This window comes from Sorex araneus, chromosome 3 (genome assembly GCF_027595985.1).
Source record: "Sorex araneus isolate mSorAra2 chromosome 3, mSorAra2.pri, whole genome shotgun sequence".
In the NCBI taxonomy this organism is placed as follows: Eukaryota; Metazoa; Chordata; class Mammalia; order Eulipotyphla; family Soricidae; genus Sorex; species Sorex araneus.
Window position 1 is genome coordinate 48,630,378 of NC_073304.1, and position 19,603 is coordinate 48,649,980.

Below are 19,603 nucleotides of genomic sequence, written 5' to 3' on the forward strand. Positions count from 1 at the left end.
CCCCTTCAATGCAACTCACTGGCTATCATTAAGTTATAATATAGACAAATAATGCAACATTTTTGCTTTTGAAGTACAACTAAAGATTTTGAAAAAGAAAAGTGTTCAAAAATCACAAATATATTTTAGAGTAATGGACTCCATAAAATAGTTAAGTCAGAAAGAAGATAAGCAGAATAACATAGGCATTAATTTCATTTTTTGTTATTTATTACACAAGCAAGACAGAGAGCAGAAGTTAGCATTTATTTAAAAACTGATGGACAAATATTAAGTATTTGTTCCTGGAATTTAAATCTCACCCTAGCTGATATTTGGCCTTGAAGACTTTGTCTGTGTTTCTCCTAAGTTTACTCATTTGTAAATGGTATAACTGTGCCAACCTCTTTTTATTACAGATACTTATCTAGGTGATACTGATTAATAAATTAAACACATTGGTTTTGTTTTGTGTGCTCAAGACTTGCTAAGGGTTCATTCCTGGTGGGACTCTGGGAAATGCATGGGGTGTCAGGGAATGAAGGAACATTCATTCCTTCCTATGTGGTGCCCGGGATCAAACCCTTGTCAGCCACTTGTAAGGCAACCACCTTACCCACTGTACTATCACTTGTGCCCTCAGCTAAACACTTGGAACAGGGTGATCACTCAACAAATGGCAGTTATTTCAAGAACTCATTTGAGAGTAGCTGATTTAACTAATTCCTGATCAAAAAGAGCTAACAATGAAATAATCATAAGATATCTCAAAAAAAAACCAAACTTACAATTCCATCAGACACTCTCCCAAGACTGTCCTTTATTCTGAACTGAACATAAGTTTTCTGCTAATAAGCAGATATCTTAGCATCTTCACATATTTGGAGAGCCATAACCAAATGCCCAAGTTTGAGAAACTTATAAACAACAGGAATTTATTTCCCACAGTCCTGGAGGCTAGGAACTACAAGAGCAAGATGCTGGCAGATTTAATATCTGCTAAGCATCTGTTTCCTCATAGAAGGTAGCCTTCTCTGTTTAGGATATGTGCAAGAGGGGGAAAAAAAAAACTATCTCAGAACTCTTTGTTAGGGCACTCATTCCACTCATTAAAGTGCTGCCTTGTTGACCCAATCACATTCCAAAGGCCCAACCTCCTCATATCATCACCTTGGCAGACAGGATTTTAACACAGGAATTTGAGGAAGACAGAGTATATACTGAATGGTAACTCTAATAAGCAAAGTTAGAACTCATAAAAATAGAAACAGCTGTTCACCTCTGGTTCTTTAAAGCCCTGGCTCTTTGACCAAATGCACAAATAAATCATGAAAGAGACTGCATAGTAGGAGGGTAAAGACACTCATTTTAGCAGCTAAAAAAAAAAGAAAACACTACTTGTTATTAGCAAATCCTCTTGAGATCTATACAGTAATAGATATATCCTGGAAGTAAAGATCCCACCCCAAAGCCACAGGAAGAAATGTCTGTAAGTTGAATTCTTATGCTTTTCTTTGGAGACTGTCTCAACTAGCTAAAAGTCAAGTTAAAAATAAATTCCATGGGATTTGTTTTAGCATAACTTTAAATAACCAAGAGAACGCTTCCCCCAGATGGTGATCAAATCTATTTTCATTGTCATTGGGGGTGGTGGAGGGGGCCCAATGGACTGTGTTGGAGGGACATAGTGGTACTTTGGCGGTGGGTGTGGTGTAGTAACACTTATTGAAGAGGTGTGGCATTTACCTTTTATATATGCATATACAGTTGTACTCTATAAATTGTAAATCATCACCTCAATTAAAAAAATAACAAAGGTGATGGAAAATAACCTTACTTAATTGAACTACTTCTCCAAGGTCAAAATCATAGTTTTTTTTTTCTTCTGGCTAAAAATTTAATTGGTCAGTATAGCGACATATCAAGATCTCCTCTCGTGGAAAATTGGAAGATTGCGTGGAGCTTGTAAAGTTTTTGTCATTGGCGTCACGAATCACTGAGCAGAAAGCACCCGTTGCGCTAGTTCAAATGTTTCTATTTCAAAATATCGTGCCATCACTTTGACTCAAAGATATTTTTCTCTCTTCCGATCCTCCATCACCAAATCAGCAGTCCTGCAGGCAAAGGTATAAAACAGGTATCTCTGACGGTGTTTTGGAGAGAGGGACAGGGACGTTCAGTATCGGAGATCTACCATTAGATCCGCCCCCCACATCCGTCAAGGCGCCCCCACTCCACCATCCCTCCCGCTCCTCCCGAAGAAACCGGAAAGACCCCGCCCTTGTGGCAGCCGCGGCTGACCTCGATGTGGAATTACCTGGCTGGGGCCAAACCCCGGGACTCGGCAGGGACTAGGTGAATCGGAGCTAGACTCTAAACTGCGGGTGCTCAGTCTCTGGCACCCCTCTCCTCCCCTCCGTCTAATCAAGGGGAAGCTGTGAGTGGCCACGGGGCTCGGTCTGGGGAGGCAGAAGGAGAAGAGCAAACAGACGACGCTCACACGCTAGCATGGAAACTTCTAGGCCGAATCTGGAAATTCCAGCGTGGAATGCCGCGGGCAGGGATTTTAAGAACTAGCCTTCACCTCTCGCTCTCCCCCAGGAAGCCGAGAGTGGCCCCCTCTCCTTCCAGTGACGCCAGGGTCTAGGGCGAAAGCAGCGAAACGGCCCAAGCTCCGGGTGTCGGGAGCATCCGCGGCGGGTTTCGGCGGGTGACTGAGGGGGGAGAGCCCGGCTAGTCACACGGACATTCAGCCCCGGGGAGCCGCGATAGGGGAAGGGGGGCGGGTTTCCCGCGTCCCGCTTGCTGTGGGGGAGGCCTGAGGGGAGACGGGGGAAGGAAGCCAAACGCTGACTGTTGTCAAGGGGGGCTCCGCCAGCCCCCTCGCCGCGGGGAGGGGTTTCTCACGCCCCCCTGCACCCGAGATCGGAAGGAAGCTGGGCGAGGGATGAGTCATCCCGCCTAATTTCCTCCTTCCCGGGCCCATCGCCTCCGCACGCCAGCCCCCTCCCGAAATCAAACAGCGGCGGGCGAAGATTCCCTTCAGCGTGAGGGGAGCGCCACCGAAATCAAGCCCGCGGCCTGCGGAGGAGAAGAGAAGGACAGGGCACTGAGCCAATGAGAGCTTCGTCATCTTGCCGACGGTCCAATAGGAGGTTGTTTACAGACCGGGGCGGGACTAGGAGGGGAGGAGGGGGCGGGCCCGGGCTGGCGCCCAGCTCGGCGCTTCAGTGACTCGCGGAGGGAGCGCCTCGCCTGGAGTCGGCGCCGCAGCCGCCGCCGCCGCTGGCCAGGGTGCTGGACCAGACAGGCCGCTCGGCCACCTCGCTCGCTAAGGTAACCGCTGCAGCCGAGGCTGCTTCCCTCTCCACCGGGTCCCCATGGAAGAGATGGAAGAAGAGTTAAAATGCCCGGTGTGTGGCTCATTCTATCGGGAGCCCATCATCCTGCCCTGCTCCCACAATTTATGTCAGGCATGCGCCCGCAATATTCTGGTGCAGACCCCGGAGTCCGAGTCGCCCCAAAGCCGTCGGGCCTCGGGCTCCGGGGTCTCCGACTATGATTATCTGGATCTGGACAAGATGAGCCTGTACAGCGAGGCGGACAGCGGCTATGGTTCCTACGGGGGGTTCGCCAGCGCCCCCACGACCCCGTGCCAGAAGTCTCCCAACGGCGTCCGTGTGTTCCCCCCGGCGATGCCGCCGCCGGCCACCCACCTGTCCCCGGCCTTGGCGCCGGTGCCTCGCAACTCCTGTATCACCTGCCCCCAGTGCCACCGCAGCCTCATCTTGGACGACCGGGGGCTCCGCGGCTTCCCCAAGAACCGCGTTCTGGAGGGCGTGATTGACCGATACCAGCAGAGCAAAGCCGCGGCCCTCAAGTGCCAGCTGTGTGAGAAGGCGCCCAAGGAAGCCACCGTCATGTGCGAACAGTGCGATGTCTTCTACTGCGACCCGTGCCGCCTGCGTTGCCATCCGCCTCGGGGTCCCCTCGCTAAGCACAGGCTGGTGCCTCCAGCCCAGGGACGCGTGAGCCGGCGGCTGAGTCCCCGTAAGGTTTCCACCTGCACTGACCACGAGCTGGAGAACCACAGCATGTACTGCGTGCAGTGCAAGATGCCCGTGTGCTACCAGTGCTTGGAAGAGGGCAAACACTCCAGTCACGAAGTCAAGGCGCTGGGGGCCATGTGGAAGCTGCACAAGGTGAGTCCTATGAAAATCCATCTCTGACTCCCCGTGCCTGCTGGCCTCTGATTTTGCAGCAGATGGTTGGTCCCTCTCGTCTGCTCACGGAGCATCCCGGCGGGGGCGCAATGCAGGTACTGCCTGTGTCTGCTTCCCCCGTCTGGTGCATTGCAGGAAGAGCAGGGGGACCTTAAGCCAGCGCAGGGGAGTGGAGTTCCTCCAGAGAGTTGCGGGAACGTCCTTCCAGCGGTTCTCCGGGCGCGCGCAGCCTGGAGTCGGGCGTAGGGCATCCCTTCTCTGCGAAAGTGCACCCTGCGACCGCTGCCACCGAGCAAAACAGCGTTGCGTAACTGGACAGAGCCACTCCAGTGGTCAGGCCCGCTTGGTTTTCTCCAAGGGCAAAGCCTGGTGCCTGGTTCCGGGAGGAGTTCCCCAGGGAGGAGATGGGAGCTTGTTCGGTGGCGCGGCCTAGGGTCGTGGTTGGGAACCATCGCGGAAGCACTGAGCTGCTGGAGGAAACAGATGGTGCGAATCTCAAGGAAGGGGCTGGGAGGCATCGGCAGCGGAATACTAATGGCTGCGCTGGCCCAGACCCTGTGCTCCTGCCTGAGAGATGCGATGGGTACCTTAAGGGTGCCTAGAGCTGGAGAGGCCAAGTGGAAAGTGGGAGGGAGACAACAACAACAACAAACACCTGGTAGTCGCCATGGCAACGCAAACTCAAAAGCTGTGGTACCTGCCCTCGCAGAGGGGACCTGAGGCTGGAGCAGTAGAATCAAAGGTTTCTGGGTTTCTTTCCCGACCTGAAAGCTAGATAGGTGTACCTTTTCTGGGACACTTCCCCCTCCCCCACACCTCGACAGCCCCTCCCTGTCTCCCTGCTTCCCATCTTCCCAGTCATGCATATGCCCATTGCTCCAGTATTCTACACTTTCATCTTTCTTTAGTTGCGTGTCTAACTCTGAGACAACTGTTACTGTGTTTATCTTTTTGATCCCTTTTGGTGGAGTCTCCACCAAAGCTAGCAAGTGCCAGGTCATATGTCAGGTCATGCCATTTCTCATCTCAATCCTCCCACTTTCTCATATATGGTCCTTAGAGAAGATCTGCAAGAACCTACATGGCCTGTTCTCCTTTATCCTCATTATCTCATTTCTTTACACTTTTGCCCTCATTCCAGCCACACTGTTTCTCTTGTTGGTCAACATCAAACACCTTCAGGCCTTTGCTTTTGATGGTCACTCAGCCTGAGATGATCCTTCCCAACACTCCATTTTCTAATGGCTCACATTTTTTGGCCCCCTTTTCATGTTTACTCAAAAGTCACCTTTGCAGGGAAATCTTCCTGAAACAGTTGTCATCCATCTCAGGCACCAGATAATTACTTCCCTGTTTAATATTTCTCTGTAGCATTTATCACCCTGGCACACTACATATTTTAATGATCATGTTACTTTTGTGTTTATCATTGCTTTCTCCTGCCTCCATAAACAATGGGAAATAAACTATAGGACGAAAAATTGTAACAAAAGACTGCTTAGAGGGAAAAAGCACATCAAGGTCTGCATAAATCTCATTTTTTTCTTTTTAAATAATCCACTTAATAGGGAGGACAGTTCAGATGTTTAGGCCTTAGTTCTGCCCCCAGTTCCCAGCATCCCTTGTAACTAAAAAGGCTAGCCAAGCAAAGCCACTGATATTTTATTTACAGCAAGAGAAGAGAATATTGACTCTTTTTAAAGAAACAGAGATGTTTTCTCAACTCATTATTATTTGAATGTCATTTATGTTATAAGCATTTTTATAGTCATTTGTGTTCTCACATATACCCTATTAAATTTTGTTAATCCTGGTTGAAATAAAATTCAGCACAGATGTGAGCCTCCTTAAACATATACCTTCTTTTTTCTTTTTCTTTTATTTTTGGTTTTTGGGCCACTCCTGGTGATTATCAGGGCTTATTTATGTCTCTGTACCCAGGGATCACTCCTGAAAGGGCTCAGAGGACCATATAAGGTACCAGGGATTGAACCTAGGTTGGCTATATGCAAGGCAAGTGTATTCACGGCTACCACACTTCACCACCACCGTCGAAGTTCTCCATACCTTACACAAATATCCTTATGTTACTTCTATTTCCTTACATTGCTTATCAGCCATTTCCACTTTGCTATATACACAGGTGAATGAGGTCATCCACATATCACTGTTTTTAAAACTTAAAATTTTTTACATGACATTTAACTTTTAACATTTCGTAGACTTTAGTTCACAGCAAATTTTATTGACATTGCTGGGGAGAGAATGGGTAAAAACAAGATAGTTTTTATTTAAACTTATTTAGAAAGATGTGAAGGGAGAGAAAGAGAGAAGTACCTGCTTGAGGGAGAACAGAGGATTCTTCAGAGGAGAAATAGGCAGACAAAAAACCCAGAGAGACAAGCAAGCAAGACAGATATTCAAGGGAGAACACAGACTTGAAAGGCAAGCCTCTTTACATTTTATGATTTCACTTTTCAACCACTACAATCTATGTTAAATTGCCCTATAATACTATCCTTGGAAATAATAAATTAATCATCCAGTCTGGAAAAACAATGTAGAGATGCTAAGAAAAAAAACCAACATGCTAATTAGTATAGTCAACTGCAGAATTCTTTTTGTGTGTGAAGAGGAGCATTAATTTATCTATTAAGACTGAAGCAGCCTTTCAATCTTGTCAGACCCCCATCTATATTTGAAATGATGAATCATTTGTTGGTAATGGAAGTTGAGAATAGCCACTGTGCTGTGGTTTGAACTGAGTTTTAAAGTCCTGATTAAGAAAAATAATGAGGATCAGAGAGATACTATAGGGGATAAGAGGCTTGCTGGATATAAAATTGTTATTATAACTATTATATTATAATTCATATAATATAGTTATGAAAAATCATAGTAATGTTAAAACTCTTGGTATACAACAGTAGAATAGACAGAAAAAATTAATTCATTTTGAAAAGACAAATTTTCTATTACTCTTTTTATGTTTTCTCACAATAATATGTATTTTTTTCAGTCAATATCGGGGTTATTAAGCTGCCAAGAAAAAATGAGGCAGAAGGATGACAGATTTCAACATTCACTTTTCATCTGTTACATGAACACATGAACAACAAACATTACCCACCCATCTTAATTTCTTTATAAGGCATATTATGTGTTAATTCTTGATTTTTTTTACATAATCTATATATTCTAGTGAATGATACCTCTGTCCTCACAAAAACTCATTCACCAGAATTTCCATGGCCTTAAAAACATAGATGAGCAAAAAACTACACTAGATGGTTCTCCCAAAGTTGGGCAATTCATTGTAAACATAGATATTCTGAGATTTTAATATTTTTTCTTAGTGTTTAGTTATATTTATTAATCACTTTTAGTGATTAAAAATAATCTTGAAAGCAATATTTCTCTTATGTACTATCCTCTTAAATCTTCCACATTAAAGGAAAATGGATAAAGTTTATTTTTAATTTGTCTTAAAACCACTTATTAAAATTTATCAGCTGTCAGTTGATCAAACTAAAATGCTTTTCAAATATCTGTGGTCTTTAAAAATCCATGAAAAGTGATGTATGAGATGATATTCTAAGACATATAAGTGTCTAGTGACAATTTTTATTTAGTATCAAGACCTACTATATTCTTTTCCCCAGCTTAAATTGGAATAAAGAATTACTATTCAAAAGAGATTTTGTTTTTTTAATAAGAAATTAGAACTATAATTTTTACTTTGTAATCATAGCAACTCACAATCCTAACTTTAATATTTTCCTAATACAAGTTTTATCATAGAATCAGTAATATGTTTATAATCATTCTTTTGTATTTGTGCTGTTGAGCAAGAATTTTCTTTTCCTTCCTAAACACTTAATCTTTTCCCAAATGTTATTTCTCTTCGTTTATTTTAAATGAGTATTTGCAGTTCAAACATTTAAATTAAACAGTTATTCTTTCATTTTCAAACTATACTGGGAATAATATTTGTTGTATAATATAGTAGCATCTCATCAAATAATTTTCTATCAAATAATTTTGTAGCAAAATTTGTGTTACATTTAATATAACTAAAATAGCATTCAATTAATTATGAACAGCAAACAATAGAATCTGGATGTTTCTGTGCTAACTATAACATTATAACATTTTATTTTATTCTATTCACTTGCTTCTAGTACAAATTAGAAAGTTTGTGTTCAGTGTAAATATACTCACAGGCATTATGGAGAATGTCATGGAAAAGTAAATTGTTCCTTTTAGCACTGATGCATAATAGATTTAGATGATAAGATATCTAGGTTTCCTTTTTGTGTTACTCTTTTCCTTCTGCTTTAAATATTTTGCTTGTTTGTTTTGGGTTTACACCCAGCAGTGTCAGGTCTTATTCCAGCCTCTGCACTCAGGGATCACTCAAGGTGGTGCTTAGGGGACTATATGTGGTGCTGAGGATTAAAACAGGGGTCAGCATGTACTACTCTGTCCCAAGTGATCTGGTTTCCTGATACTACCTCTTAATCTCCACTATCTTTTAGAGGGCCTTCCCAGTGTTTTTTAAGAGCCATCAGAGGTACTCACAGTTCATTTTTTGTACCTTTAACTATGCATGGCACCCGTTTGAGCTAGTTCTCCAGCCCTCACCACTCTTTAAGAGAGCCTTATAATTTCTCTGTGCTTCCAAGTAAAAACTCAAATTATATTTGTGAATATATTTTAAAAATTTAGTGTTAATGGTACCAATTTAATTCTGGCATAAGTATAACTTTATGCATAAAAGATAAGTTATTGTTAACCTTTAGTTCATGAAAATCTTCCCCTGAACTGGGAAAATAGTTGGAAGGACCAGAGTATGTGCTTGTCATGCAGGTGGCCTAGGTTCAGTCCTGGTGCCATATGGTCTCCCAAGCACTGCCAGGTGTGGCCCTGAGCACAGCACCAGGCATAGTTTCTGAACACTTCTGGATGTGATTAAAACAACGATGACAACAATAATAACAACAACAACAACAACAAAACTTCAACCGCCAATATAGGGTGCTTTTCTCCTTTCAGAGCACAGAGAGAATAATACAAAGGCCACTCTGAAAGGTGTCCTGAAACAGGCATGTCTTCATGGAGAATGTGTAGGTGAATTAAATTAAAGGAATGAGAGCACTCATTTACATTATTTATATATTAAACAAACTAATTTTATAACAACAGAACTAAAATTTTAACTAAGATGGGTCAGTTTTTCAGATTCTTCATGATGATACTAACATTTTGAAGTATTTGTGTTTTTTCTTGTATATTTAATATGAAAACATGCTACTAATTGGAATTTTGGGTCAAATCAAAGTTTACATAAACAAGAGAAAATTACCATAGTCACCTGTTATTAAGTAATGATACCCACAGGCAAAAGTTATTCTGTCAACATAATAATAAATTATACTTATATGACAAAAACACTTCTTAAAATATATATACAATTGATTTTGGCAGGAGGAGGATAGAATTGTTTAATGTTTGTGTGTGTGTGTATGTGTGCACCAAAGTAGTTTTTATTGAATGAAACTGGTTTAGAAATGAGAGAAAGGAAAGGGAAAATATGTTCAAGAGATAGCAGAGGCTTCTTCAGTGAGGAAAAAACAAGCAAAGAAACATAGAGACAGGCAAGTGAGATATAATTTCAAGGAATGAAGAGCAAGCCTAATATTTTTTAATGCTTAACAATAAAATAATTCTAAATAATATCATTTGTCAGTTTTATTAAAGATTCTTTGTTATGGGGAACAGAAACTTACTAGAAGAATCTCAGAGGATTTTAAAGGAAATGAAACAAAACAATTTCACATGGAGAATGTAGCTAGAAACTAAATTCACTCTCTGTTGTATCAGTCAGCTTGGACTAAGTTGTGCTACAGTAGCAATCAATCTCCAAACCTCCGTGGATTACAACAGCATTTACTTGCTCACAGTCAGTGTTCACTGAGAGTTCCTGTGCCCCTGTTCCATAGGGGCACATTTTTCTTATTCTTGAACTTTGTCAGAAAGCATATTTGGAATACACCAATCTATGATAGAGGGAAGAAAGCAAAACAGAACAACTGAATGACATGGGAATGTTCTCTTCAGCTGTGACATGTACCTTGTCCATTGACTGAAACAAATAGCGTAAACAAGCCTGGTGCTCCTGCTGCAGGATGTACACTGTCCCAATAGGGAGATGCACAAGTTAAACACCCTATAAAGGAAGGCAGAGAGTATTTTGAAAAAATGCAGCCTACCACATGCTAAACTCCACTTCTCCCCAGGGATAGATTTCTTGGCCTGTGGAAGGCCCAGCATGGCTCCTGCATTCCCAAACATACAATATTTCACCACCAGTCCCTTCACCAGTGTACACTTCTGTCTGCCACTGCCCCTATCCCATTTGTCCTCCCCCACCGTCTGTCTCTGTGAGAGATGCTTTTTGGGGTAGGTTTTTGCACTGTAGTTAACAGTACTGTTACTGATAGGATTTCATGCATAACAGTTTACCACCTTTCAGCACCACCTTCTTCTCTGAGTTGACACTTCTCTCCAACCATAATTGTTGCCACCTTTATGTCCTATTCCTACCCACCCCCACAGTATGTTTCCTACTGAAGACAAGTTCTCATGTTCTTTGTTTCAGTTGTTTGGGGCATTCATTATTCCACCAGTATTTTTTTTACTTCCCACATATGAGAGAGATAATTCTGTGTCTGTCTCTCTCCCTCTGACTAATTTTGCTCAGCACGATAGTCTCTAGACCCATTCATGTAATAGCAAATTGCATGGTTTCATCTTTTCTTACGACTGAGTAATATTCCATTGTGTATATGTACCTTCTTTTTTATCCAGTCTTCTATTTTTAGACACATGATTTGTTTCCAGATTTTTACTATCATGGATCATGCTGCAAGGAAAATAGAAAGCAAATGTCTTTTTTCTGTTTCTTTCTTTTTTGGGTCATTTATATTCCAATAAGTGATGGAAGCTCAATTCCTAGTGGTTTTTTTTTCAGAAATGTTTATATTGTTTTTCAGAAGGCTAGACCTGTCGACATTCCCACCAGTAGTGAGTGAGAGCTAGTATTTCAGTTTAAGATGACAGTTTGCTATCATCTAACTGTTTCTGTGACAGTCAGTTCATGTTTTTCTAGTTTGTGTAATGGATAGATTGACTTAACTTGAAGCAGAGATCTACTAGCAACTGCCTTGGTCACAGTTCCCCTTGTTGTTTGATAAATGCAGATTAGGTCAGTGAATCACTCACCTCAAGTGCAAAGACTAAGGAAGCACAAAAAACATAATCAAGATGAAAGATCATTATAGTTCAATCACAAACAACTATATTAAAATATCAAGAATGAGCAAGATAAAAATATTTTTTAAATCTATAAAGTTAGTGTGGGATCAGAGTGATAGTACCTGCAGAGCACTTGCCTTCTACAAAGTCAACTTGAGTTTGATCTCTGGCACCTCTGTATGGTCCCCCAAGTCTGCCAGGAGTGATCCCTGAGCACAGAGCAAGAAGTAAGCCCTGAGTACTACCAGGTGTGTTCCCAAAACAAACAAATAAACAAGCAAAAAAGATTGTTTACAGTGCTATGGTTGAGCCATATAGGAGCCCAAGACAAAAGGAAAAATCAGTATTATGTAGCCTGGCCTTCTTAAAGATTCTTTATATTTTTGTTCATCATGGATTTTTGCAATGATTAATAAAATAATAATTTTTATCATTAATATTTCTTTTAAAAATATTGTCACTGACTAGTCATAGTTTCTTCTTCCTAAGTTACCTATTTCTTCTTGATCTCATTCTGCTCTTTTAACTTCTCTACTGAGTTCTCAACATGTACATCAGACTTACCTACCTTTTATCATTTTCTTAGTCTAGACTTCACATCACCCAACTAACTTGCCAAGACTATCTCAGATTAGTCAGTTTCTTGACAATAATTTTTAAATGGAAAAATTATTTTCCACATTTTCTCTAGAAATGTACTTAAGAGTTCCTTTGTGTAACCCTTTTCAGGCACTTTCTCATTTAACCATTATAAAACACATGATTTTCTATGAGAAAACTAGGGCACAGAAAGGGTATGAAGTCATACCACTTATAAAGGGAAGAGACAAGTTTGAATTTAATGAATTTAACTGCTATTCTTTCCTATTTTCTGATGGCAAGAGAAAATCTATTACCGTAAAACACAGTTTTATGGACTTATAACATCACAAATAACAGATTTAATTCTTGAGTATGAAAATTACTGAAAAATCTAAAATAATCTGTCTCCTAGATTTCCTGAAGAAACTACATGGTTGGGAGAAAAGAAAGACAAGTACATCAAGTATTGCATAGATGAGATCATTAAGATATTCTAGAGAGACCAAGTTGCCTTATAGTAACTCTGTTAGATAATAAAATACCACCAGCTCAGCCACAGATTCATATTCCTCTTCTACCAAAACAATCACTATAAAATTTATATAGACAGCTCTAACAAAACAGTCACTGTAAAATTTATAGACAGCTTGTGAGGGATACAACTCACTGGTTGAAAACTAACTTCACATGTATGAGAACCTGAATCTGATATTTGGCTCTGAAAAAGAAGTTACTGCTGCAAATAGCAAAAAAAAGAAAAATAACATTTCTTGGCATTTTAAGTATCTTTATTTCTGCAAATCTAAAATATTTGTGTATGCATTTGAAAGCATAAATGTAGTTAAATCTGTCTTCAGACATTTGCTTTATGCTTACTTTTAGTATTTTTATACCCTTGTTAGAAGGCTAAAGGAAATGCATATTACCATTCAAGAATTTATACCTCCATGCTTATTACAAATGTAACAAAGAACATGTAAACTGGAAAATTGTATTGCTTAAGATGCATATTGTTTAAACATATTATTTAAAAATAAATTTAAGGACTGTCCAAAATGATTTTCATAAGCTCTACATATAGCCAAAGCTACGAATCAGTTTTCTCTAACAAGAAACCATTCTTTAGAGAATTAGCATCAGAAACTGAATGCTAAAATTATTCTTTAATGTGGGGAATAGCCACTTCTTGTTATTAGCTTGTACACATGGATGATTAATTCTCATATAATGTTGACTTATGCATATGAAGCTAAGTGTCTAGCCAGATAGTATCAGTTCAGCTTTATTAAGATTGTTATTCATCCTCTAGTTACTCTTACTTTGCTTGAAGCTTGCATGTCAAGAAGTATCTGTTTGGACAGCAAATTCTTATCACTCTCTCCCATGCTCCAGGAAAAGCCTATGGAATGACCACAGTGCTCTGACCTGTGCTGTTCTTCAGTCTAAGATATATCTAGTCTCTAAACAAAGAGGTTTAAAAAAAGAAGTAAATGTAATTTGGGGGGAATAATTCAGTTTCTACTCAAGACTTTGAATTTGTGGGGAATAAATGCTTGGAAAATCAAATATAAATAGGTTTAAGTATACTAAAAATTTTCCCAAAGCCAAAGGGTAATCCTGTAGCATAATTTATCATTTTTATCATCTCAGATTCTTTTCATAATTGCAAGTAGTCAACAACTGATATTACTCTAAATATATGTGGTATTTTATTCCATAATGCTACTGATCATATTTGCCAAGTACAAACATACCAAATCTTGAACTTGATAAGTTTATATCTTGATAACTTGAATGCTATGCATTCCCCCATCATATGAAATGTTGTCTCAAGAGTTTTAGTCATATAAAAATCAAATGTACAATTTATAGCATCTATTCAATCCTATAAATCTTATGTGGCATAGATAAATGTGTTATACTTTTAACAAGCAATTTTTACTGGTTTTGTTATCAATCATCTAGCCAAAACTTAACAAGAAATATGATAAACAGTTTTGGGACACAACGAATGAAGACGCTTAATATTTTACAGTCAGTTAGTGTCATATGACTACCTTCTGCTATTATGAGAGTGACTCTTCTATCAGAGGAACAAAAAATGTTATTCAGTATTGAATAAAATTGATAGTGGGTATAGCTTATTGGTAGAAAGTTCATGTTTCATATATATATATGACTCTGGGTTCAATCCCCAGCACCAAAAAAAGGTTAGATAAAATTTTCTTCTACTTTTTCCTTTGAATAACAAGAAATAAGATATAGAAACTTGTATAGACACTAAATTTCCTAGATAGCCTCAATCAGCATGATGATAAATGTTTGGAATTTACCATTCCCTTACAATTCAAAAACTGACTTGTATATAAGGACATGGATTTCTTGTTTTTCTGGTTACTGAATATAAATATTTCACATGAATTTTAAACAACATCCAGTGAAAGGGAACATATTGTTTCTAGCATTAATAATTTTTATTCCTTTTTTTCAAAAGAGACTGCATAATCTCACATTTCTATCATAATGTATGAGGGCCCCAGTTTCTTCATTTTATCATCAGTTATTATTTTCTGTCATTTTGACTCAAACTAACTCTGGTGCACTACTTGCCAGCTTTATGGCAGCACTCTTTACTTCACTCTCTTTCCCATAGTCTCCTGAAAATATTCTGGTTTCTGCTTATCTGTCTTCACTCCCACCTTCAGTTACAATGATGTTCCTTACTTCCTGTCAATTGAATAATGACTTATGTATTTTCAGGTTACTTACCTAGCTAATCTCTTGACCAGTAACTTCTGAGGAATCTGCCCATTCCATCTGGTTAGTCCACCTTCTACCTTCAGTCTGACGCTGGTTTTCCCTATTCCTGACTCTTTTTATGTTTGTATTTATTTTTTATTTTTTGAGAGCCACACCAAATGATGCTCAAGGGTTTCTCCTGGCTCTGCACTCAGGAATTTTTCTTGGTGGTGATTCAGGGACCATATGGGATGCTGGGGATCGAACCTGGATCAGCTACATCCGGGGCAAGTACCTTGCTTGCTACACTCTCTTAGGCCCCTGTCCCTGGCTTCTTTCCCCCTGAGGGTCTCAAATCAGCTCTGAAAATAATAACTCATGATAATGGTTTAAGGACTAGCACTAATTCCAACAATGGATTACTCTAATGTTTTTGGCCTGTGATGTTAAATTAAGGTTACAAAATATACACCTGGTTTACATTAAAATGTACTTGCATAACTCTTTCCTTTGAAACAGGCCATAAAATTATTTAACAAGATATAAGTACAGAATCCCTTGACATGTATCCACCACTGAGATGAAATGACCACTATTTCATAGAACCTGAGAGTTGTCCTTATATTGAGAGCAGGAAGTAAAGAATTATTTATAAATTTCACTGTTTTAAAAACAGCTCAACTGAGAATATGATTTTCATTTTTATTACACAAATAAAAGCATCTTTATGTTCCCAGAGAGAGAACTTAATAATAGATTACATAGATAATAGTGATGGCCAGTTTCATTTTCAAGGGATTCAAGTAAGAACTAGTTTTCATAAGATGTTAAAACCAAGATTATGGAACAGCTGTTACTAAAGCAGTATTTGCTCCATGAACTAGGCTTTTAACATGTGGTTTCTCTTCTGCCATAAGCAATTTGATTTAAAAGTGAGAAGTGAACTTGGAGGACTTTGTGTGATTTGAAGCTGAGACTAATGGACAGGAAAAGATCTGACAGATCAAGATCACCTTACCTCAAGAAAGTACTTTGTTGAGGCTACAATGTCCTCTTTAGAAAACATAAGATTCCTTTGTCCCTATTCCTAAAAATATATAGTCATTGTATGCCATTATGATAGTGCTACACCATGTTTTATTAGTTGAGAGAAAAATGATGACATTATAGTGCTTTATATAAACTAGGAGAACCTGAGCTACACAGCAGGGATTCAGATGAACACACAATAAAATAGGAGAAATGAGAATAAAATGAGGATGGAAGAAATGAAAAACCAATCTCTTATTAAGCCCCTTGAGAACAACTGCTAAAATGAGAGTTAGGACTAATGGCCTAGAGCTCAGCTAAAGAGACCTTTTTTTGTGATTAAAAGCTATAGTGAAGACTATCTATATGGCAGAATTTAGCTTACCTGCATAGGACAATAAAACTAGATTATTCCTTACCTTTACTACCAGGCAATGCAGTGAAGTGGTTAAAAACATGAAACTTGAAGCAGTCTGCCTGTATTTATTTAACCCCTGAGTCTTTCGTTTTTCAGCTGTGTCAACTTGGTTCCAATTCTTGACATCTCTGCTCCTTGGTTTTCCTCACATGTTAAATGGAGGTAATGCTGAAATTAACCTCCAAAGACTGTTGTGAGGATGAAAGGAATGGTCGACACAAAACCCTTGGAACAGAACTGAATAAATAGAATAAGTAGACAATTAATATCAGCTAGTGTTTGTGATCTGTTAAGTGAAGCTGGTAATTTCAGCCTAGACCCGGAGTTAGATCTTGTTCCTGAGGATGTAACAAGAGAATGAATGTCCAAGAAATGTATTCTCTTCTGTAACAAATCCAAGTTGTTTCTTTATAATGATTGTGCATCTATGTAATGAGAATCACACAAAGTGAAAGGACAGCCAAAACTCTTTTGGCTTGTTCTTTTCACAAATTAGTCCCTTCCCTGGGAATAGAGTCCATCAGCCAAATAACACAGACTACCTTTCATAGAAAGGCCAGGACTAAAGAAACTGAGAAGAAAGGAAGGCCCAGGAGACAGAAAATTCTAGCAGGATGTTTGGCAGTCCTTTATAGTTACTCCTGATTTTAAGAAAAGGGAGTCAATACATTCATTCTGAGAAAGAGTTCAAGCTTTGAGAGCAGAAAAGTTCATTTTTTTCACTCATTTGAGTTTTTGGCACGCTATTTAACCTATCTGCAATCATTTCCTCATTTACAAACACCACTCAGTTCCAAGGGTTGTAAGGCAAATTCAATGAGATTGTCTAAAATGTGCCCAGCTCTGACAGGTCTTTAATAATTAATAACTTTTTATATTTAAAGGTCATTCGATAATTTGTATTGGTGCTTCAATACTTCTGTAAATACTGTAGATATAACAGTGAGAACAAGGAAATAGTCTTTAAAATTACCTATTTGTTAAATAAAAATACATTTAGTGGAACATTTGTTAAATTTACTATAATCCTCTTGTAGGCTGTATGTTTTTCAACACACGGACACACACACACACACACACACACACTTTTTTTTGCATTTAGTGAATTTTGCTCCAAGTGAAGAAGTTGGGTGTTTTAACCAGTATTTTTCAAGAGACAGCCAGTATATAGAAATATAGATAGATATTTTTTATCATAAGAAATTGGATCATGCAGTTGTAGCTGAGAAATCCATTATCTGTCCTTAGCAAAACTAACAAAGGGTAGTACATGGGAAGATGAGAGCAAGCACTGTCCAGCTTTGAATTCTACTATTGCATCCTATGTGTAAGAACTTTAAGGAAGATGACTGTGGTCTGTCACTTGTAGAGTGACTATGGTCATTTCTTGCAGAGAAAGAAAAAGTAAGGAATAGGTGGGGTGAAGAAGCAATAAAAACAGTGTTTGTCTTAATTGATGCACTTAGACCATTGACATTGACGGAGATTACTGTCATGGGTTTTGTGCCATCTTTCTGTAGGGGTTTGTTGTGCTTGTAGGGTTTTTTCTTGTCTTACAGTAGCCCCTTTAGTCCTACTTTTAAGTTTGGCTTTGAGTCTATGAAGTTCCTGAGCTATTGTTTATCCATGAAATAGTGTATCATTCCTTCAAGTTTCAGTGAGAGTTTAGCCGGATAAAGTATTCTTGGTGAGGCATTCATTTCATTGAGTTTTTTTACTATATCCCCCCCATTGTCTTCGGAGTTGGAGGACTTGATGATGAAATTTGCATATAGGTGGAGCAACATGGAAAGTATCCTGTTAAGTGAAATGAGTCAGAAAGAGAGGGACAGACATAGAAACATTGCACTCATTTGTGAAATATAAAGTAACAGAATGGGAGACTAACACCCAAGAACAGCAGAGATAAGTACCAGGATTACTCCACAGCTTAGAAGCCAGACTGGGGGAAAAGGCAACTCAGATAGGGAAGGCCTAGGCAGTAAAGGGTGATAGGAGGGTCTGCTCGGGATGGGAGAGGCCGGATGAAAGTAGACTATAGACCGAACATGATGGCTACTTAATATCTCTACTGCAAACCACAACACCCAAAAAGAGAGAGAGAGCAAAAGGGAATGTCCTGTCACAAAGGCGGGGTGGGATTGGGAGAGTTGGGTGGGGGTGGTAGGAGGGATGCTGGGACCATTGGTGGTGGAAAATGGGCACTGGTGGAGGGATGGGTACTCAATCATTTTGTTAGTCTGTAATGGTACCCCACAGTGATTCACTAAAAAAAAAAAAGCTGTGGTGGGAATAAAAAAAAAAACAATTTTTGACTCTACTTCCTAAAATGAGAAGCAAGATTTGATGAAAACAAAATGGGCGAATAAACTTTCAACCTTCTTACTCCCCTGTCTTGAAGATTGAGTAAACCTGAACCTTATCTTAATGAAAGAGTGGGTTGATGCTAAACTTCTAAGGGCTGTTCACTGTAGGTATCAAATTCCTTCTATGTCAAGTAATTTTTGTTTTTGTAGAGAAAAAGTTTTGCTCTTTTGTGTTTATTGAGTTTGCTGTGATTCAATGCTATATCAGTAAATGTGAAGAATCCTTTATTTGCAGAATTTTCCATGACTAACTTCAGGCCATCCTGACATCAGGAGATTGATTGACCTTCAAGTTAGGAAGAGAGTCACTATAAGTCACAAATATAAGTTCCAGTATACCGTTATTTTTTAATTCTTTAGCTTTATTCAGATGGAAGTGTCAGGCTGCAAGTTTTCTAATTATTCTAAAATGATTTTTTAAATTATTTAAGCCTATAGCTGCTATGAAAAAGAAATGATACAGAAATTGTTAGTATAAAAATCACAAATATATAGCTCAAAATAATTTTTGCAAAGTGATTGCATCTGTATAATCAGCTCTAAATCAAGAAATAGAACATTATCAATTTCCTGAAGCATATGCTCTCTTCTTGGTATTAAATCCCCTGCTATCTCCCAAACTGGTTAAAAGTAACTAGTATCCAGGCTCCTAACAGCATATTAATTTTTCAGAAAGTTTTGAGAATATTTGAGAATATTTTTTAGAATATTATGTTCTACAATAGTATTAATATTACTACTTTATGCCTATAATGCTACTGTACCACGCACACCATCAGAGTGTTAGTATTCTTCCTCCATTGTCCCATGGTCCCTTCACCCTTCCCCTTTTGGCAGCCTCAGTTCTCAGTTCTGGTGACTGCTTATCAGAATTTTTTTCCACTGTGAATTGTCTGTTTCTTACTTGCAAATGCTGCAAATTCTTTATACCCCATAAATGACCAAGATCA

General features: G+C 39.2%; 1 protein-coding gene across 5 annotated transcripts in view; it reads left to right on the plus strand.

The window, feature by feature from the left end:
- The first annotated feature begins 3,172 nt into the window (after positions 1 to 3,172).
- Positions 3,173 to 19,603, plus strand: part of TRIM9 (tripartite motif containing 9) — a 107,118-nt gene continuing 90,687 nt past the window's right edge. For 2 of the 5 annotated variants that reach the window (XM_055131304.1, XM_004601734.3), the window contains exon 1: positions 3,173 to 4,181. In XM_055131304.1, the coding sequence (XP_054987279.1) occupies positions 3,360 to 4,181 (822 nt within the window). In that variant the 5' untranslated portion in view covers positions 3,173 to 3,359. The remainder of the gene's footprint in view (positions 4,182 to 19,603) is intronic. The other 3 variants (XM_055131302.1, XM_055131305.1, XM_055131303.1) reach the window with 2 other exon arrangements.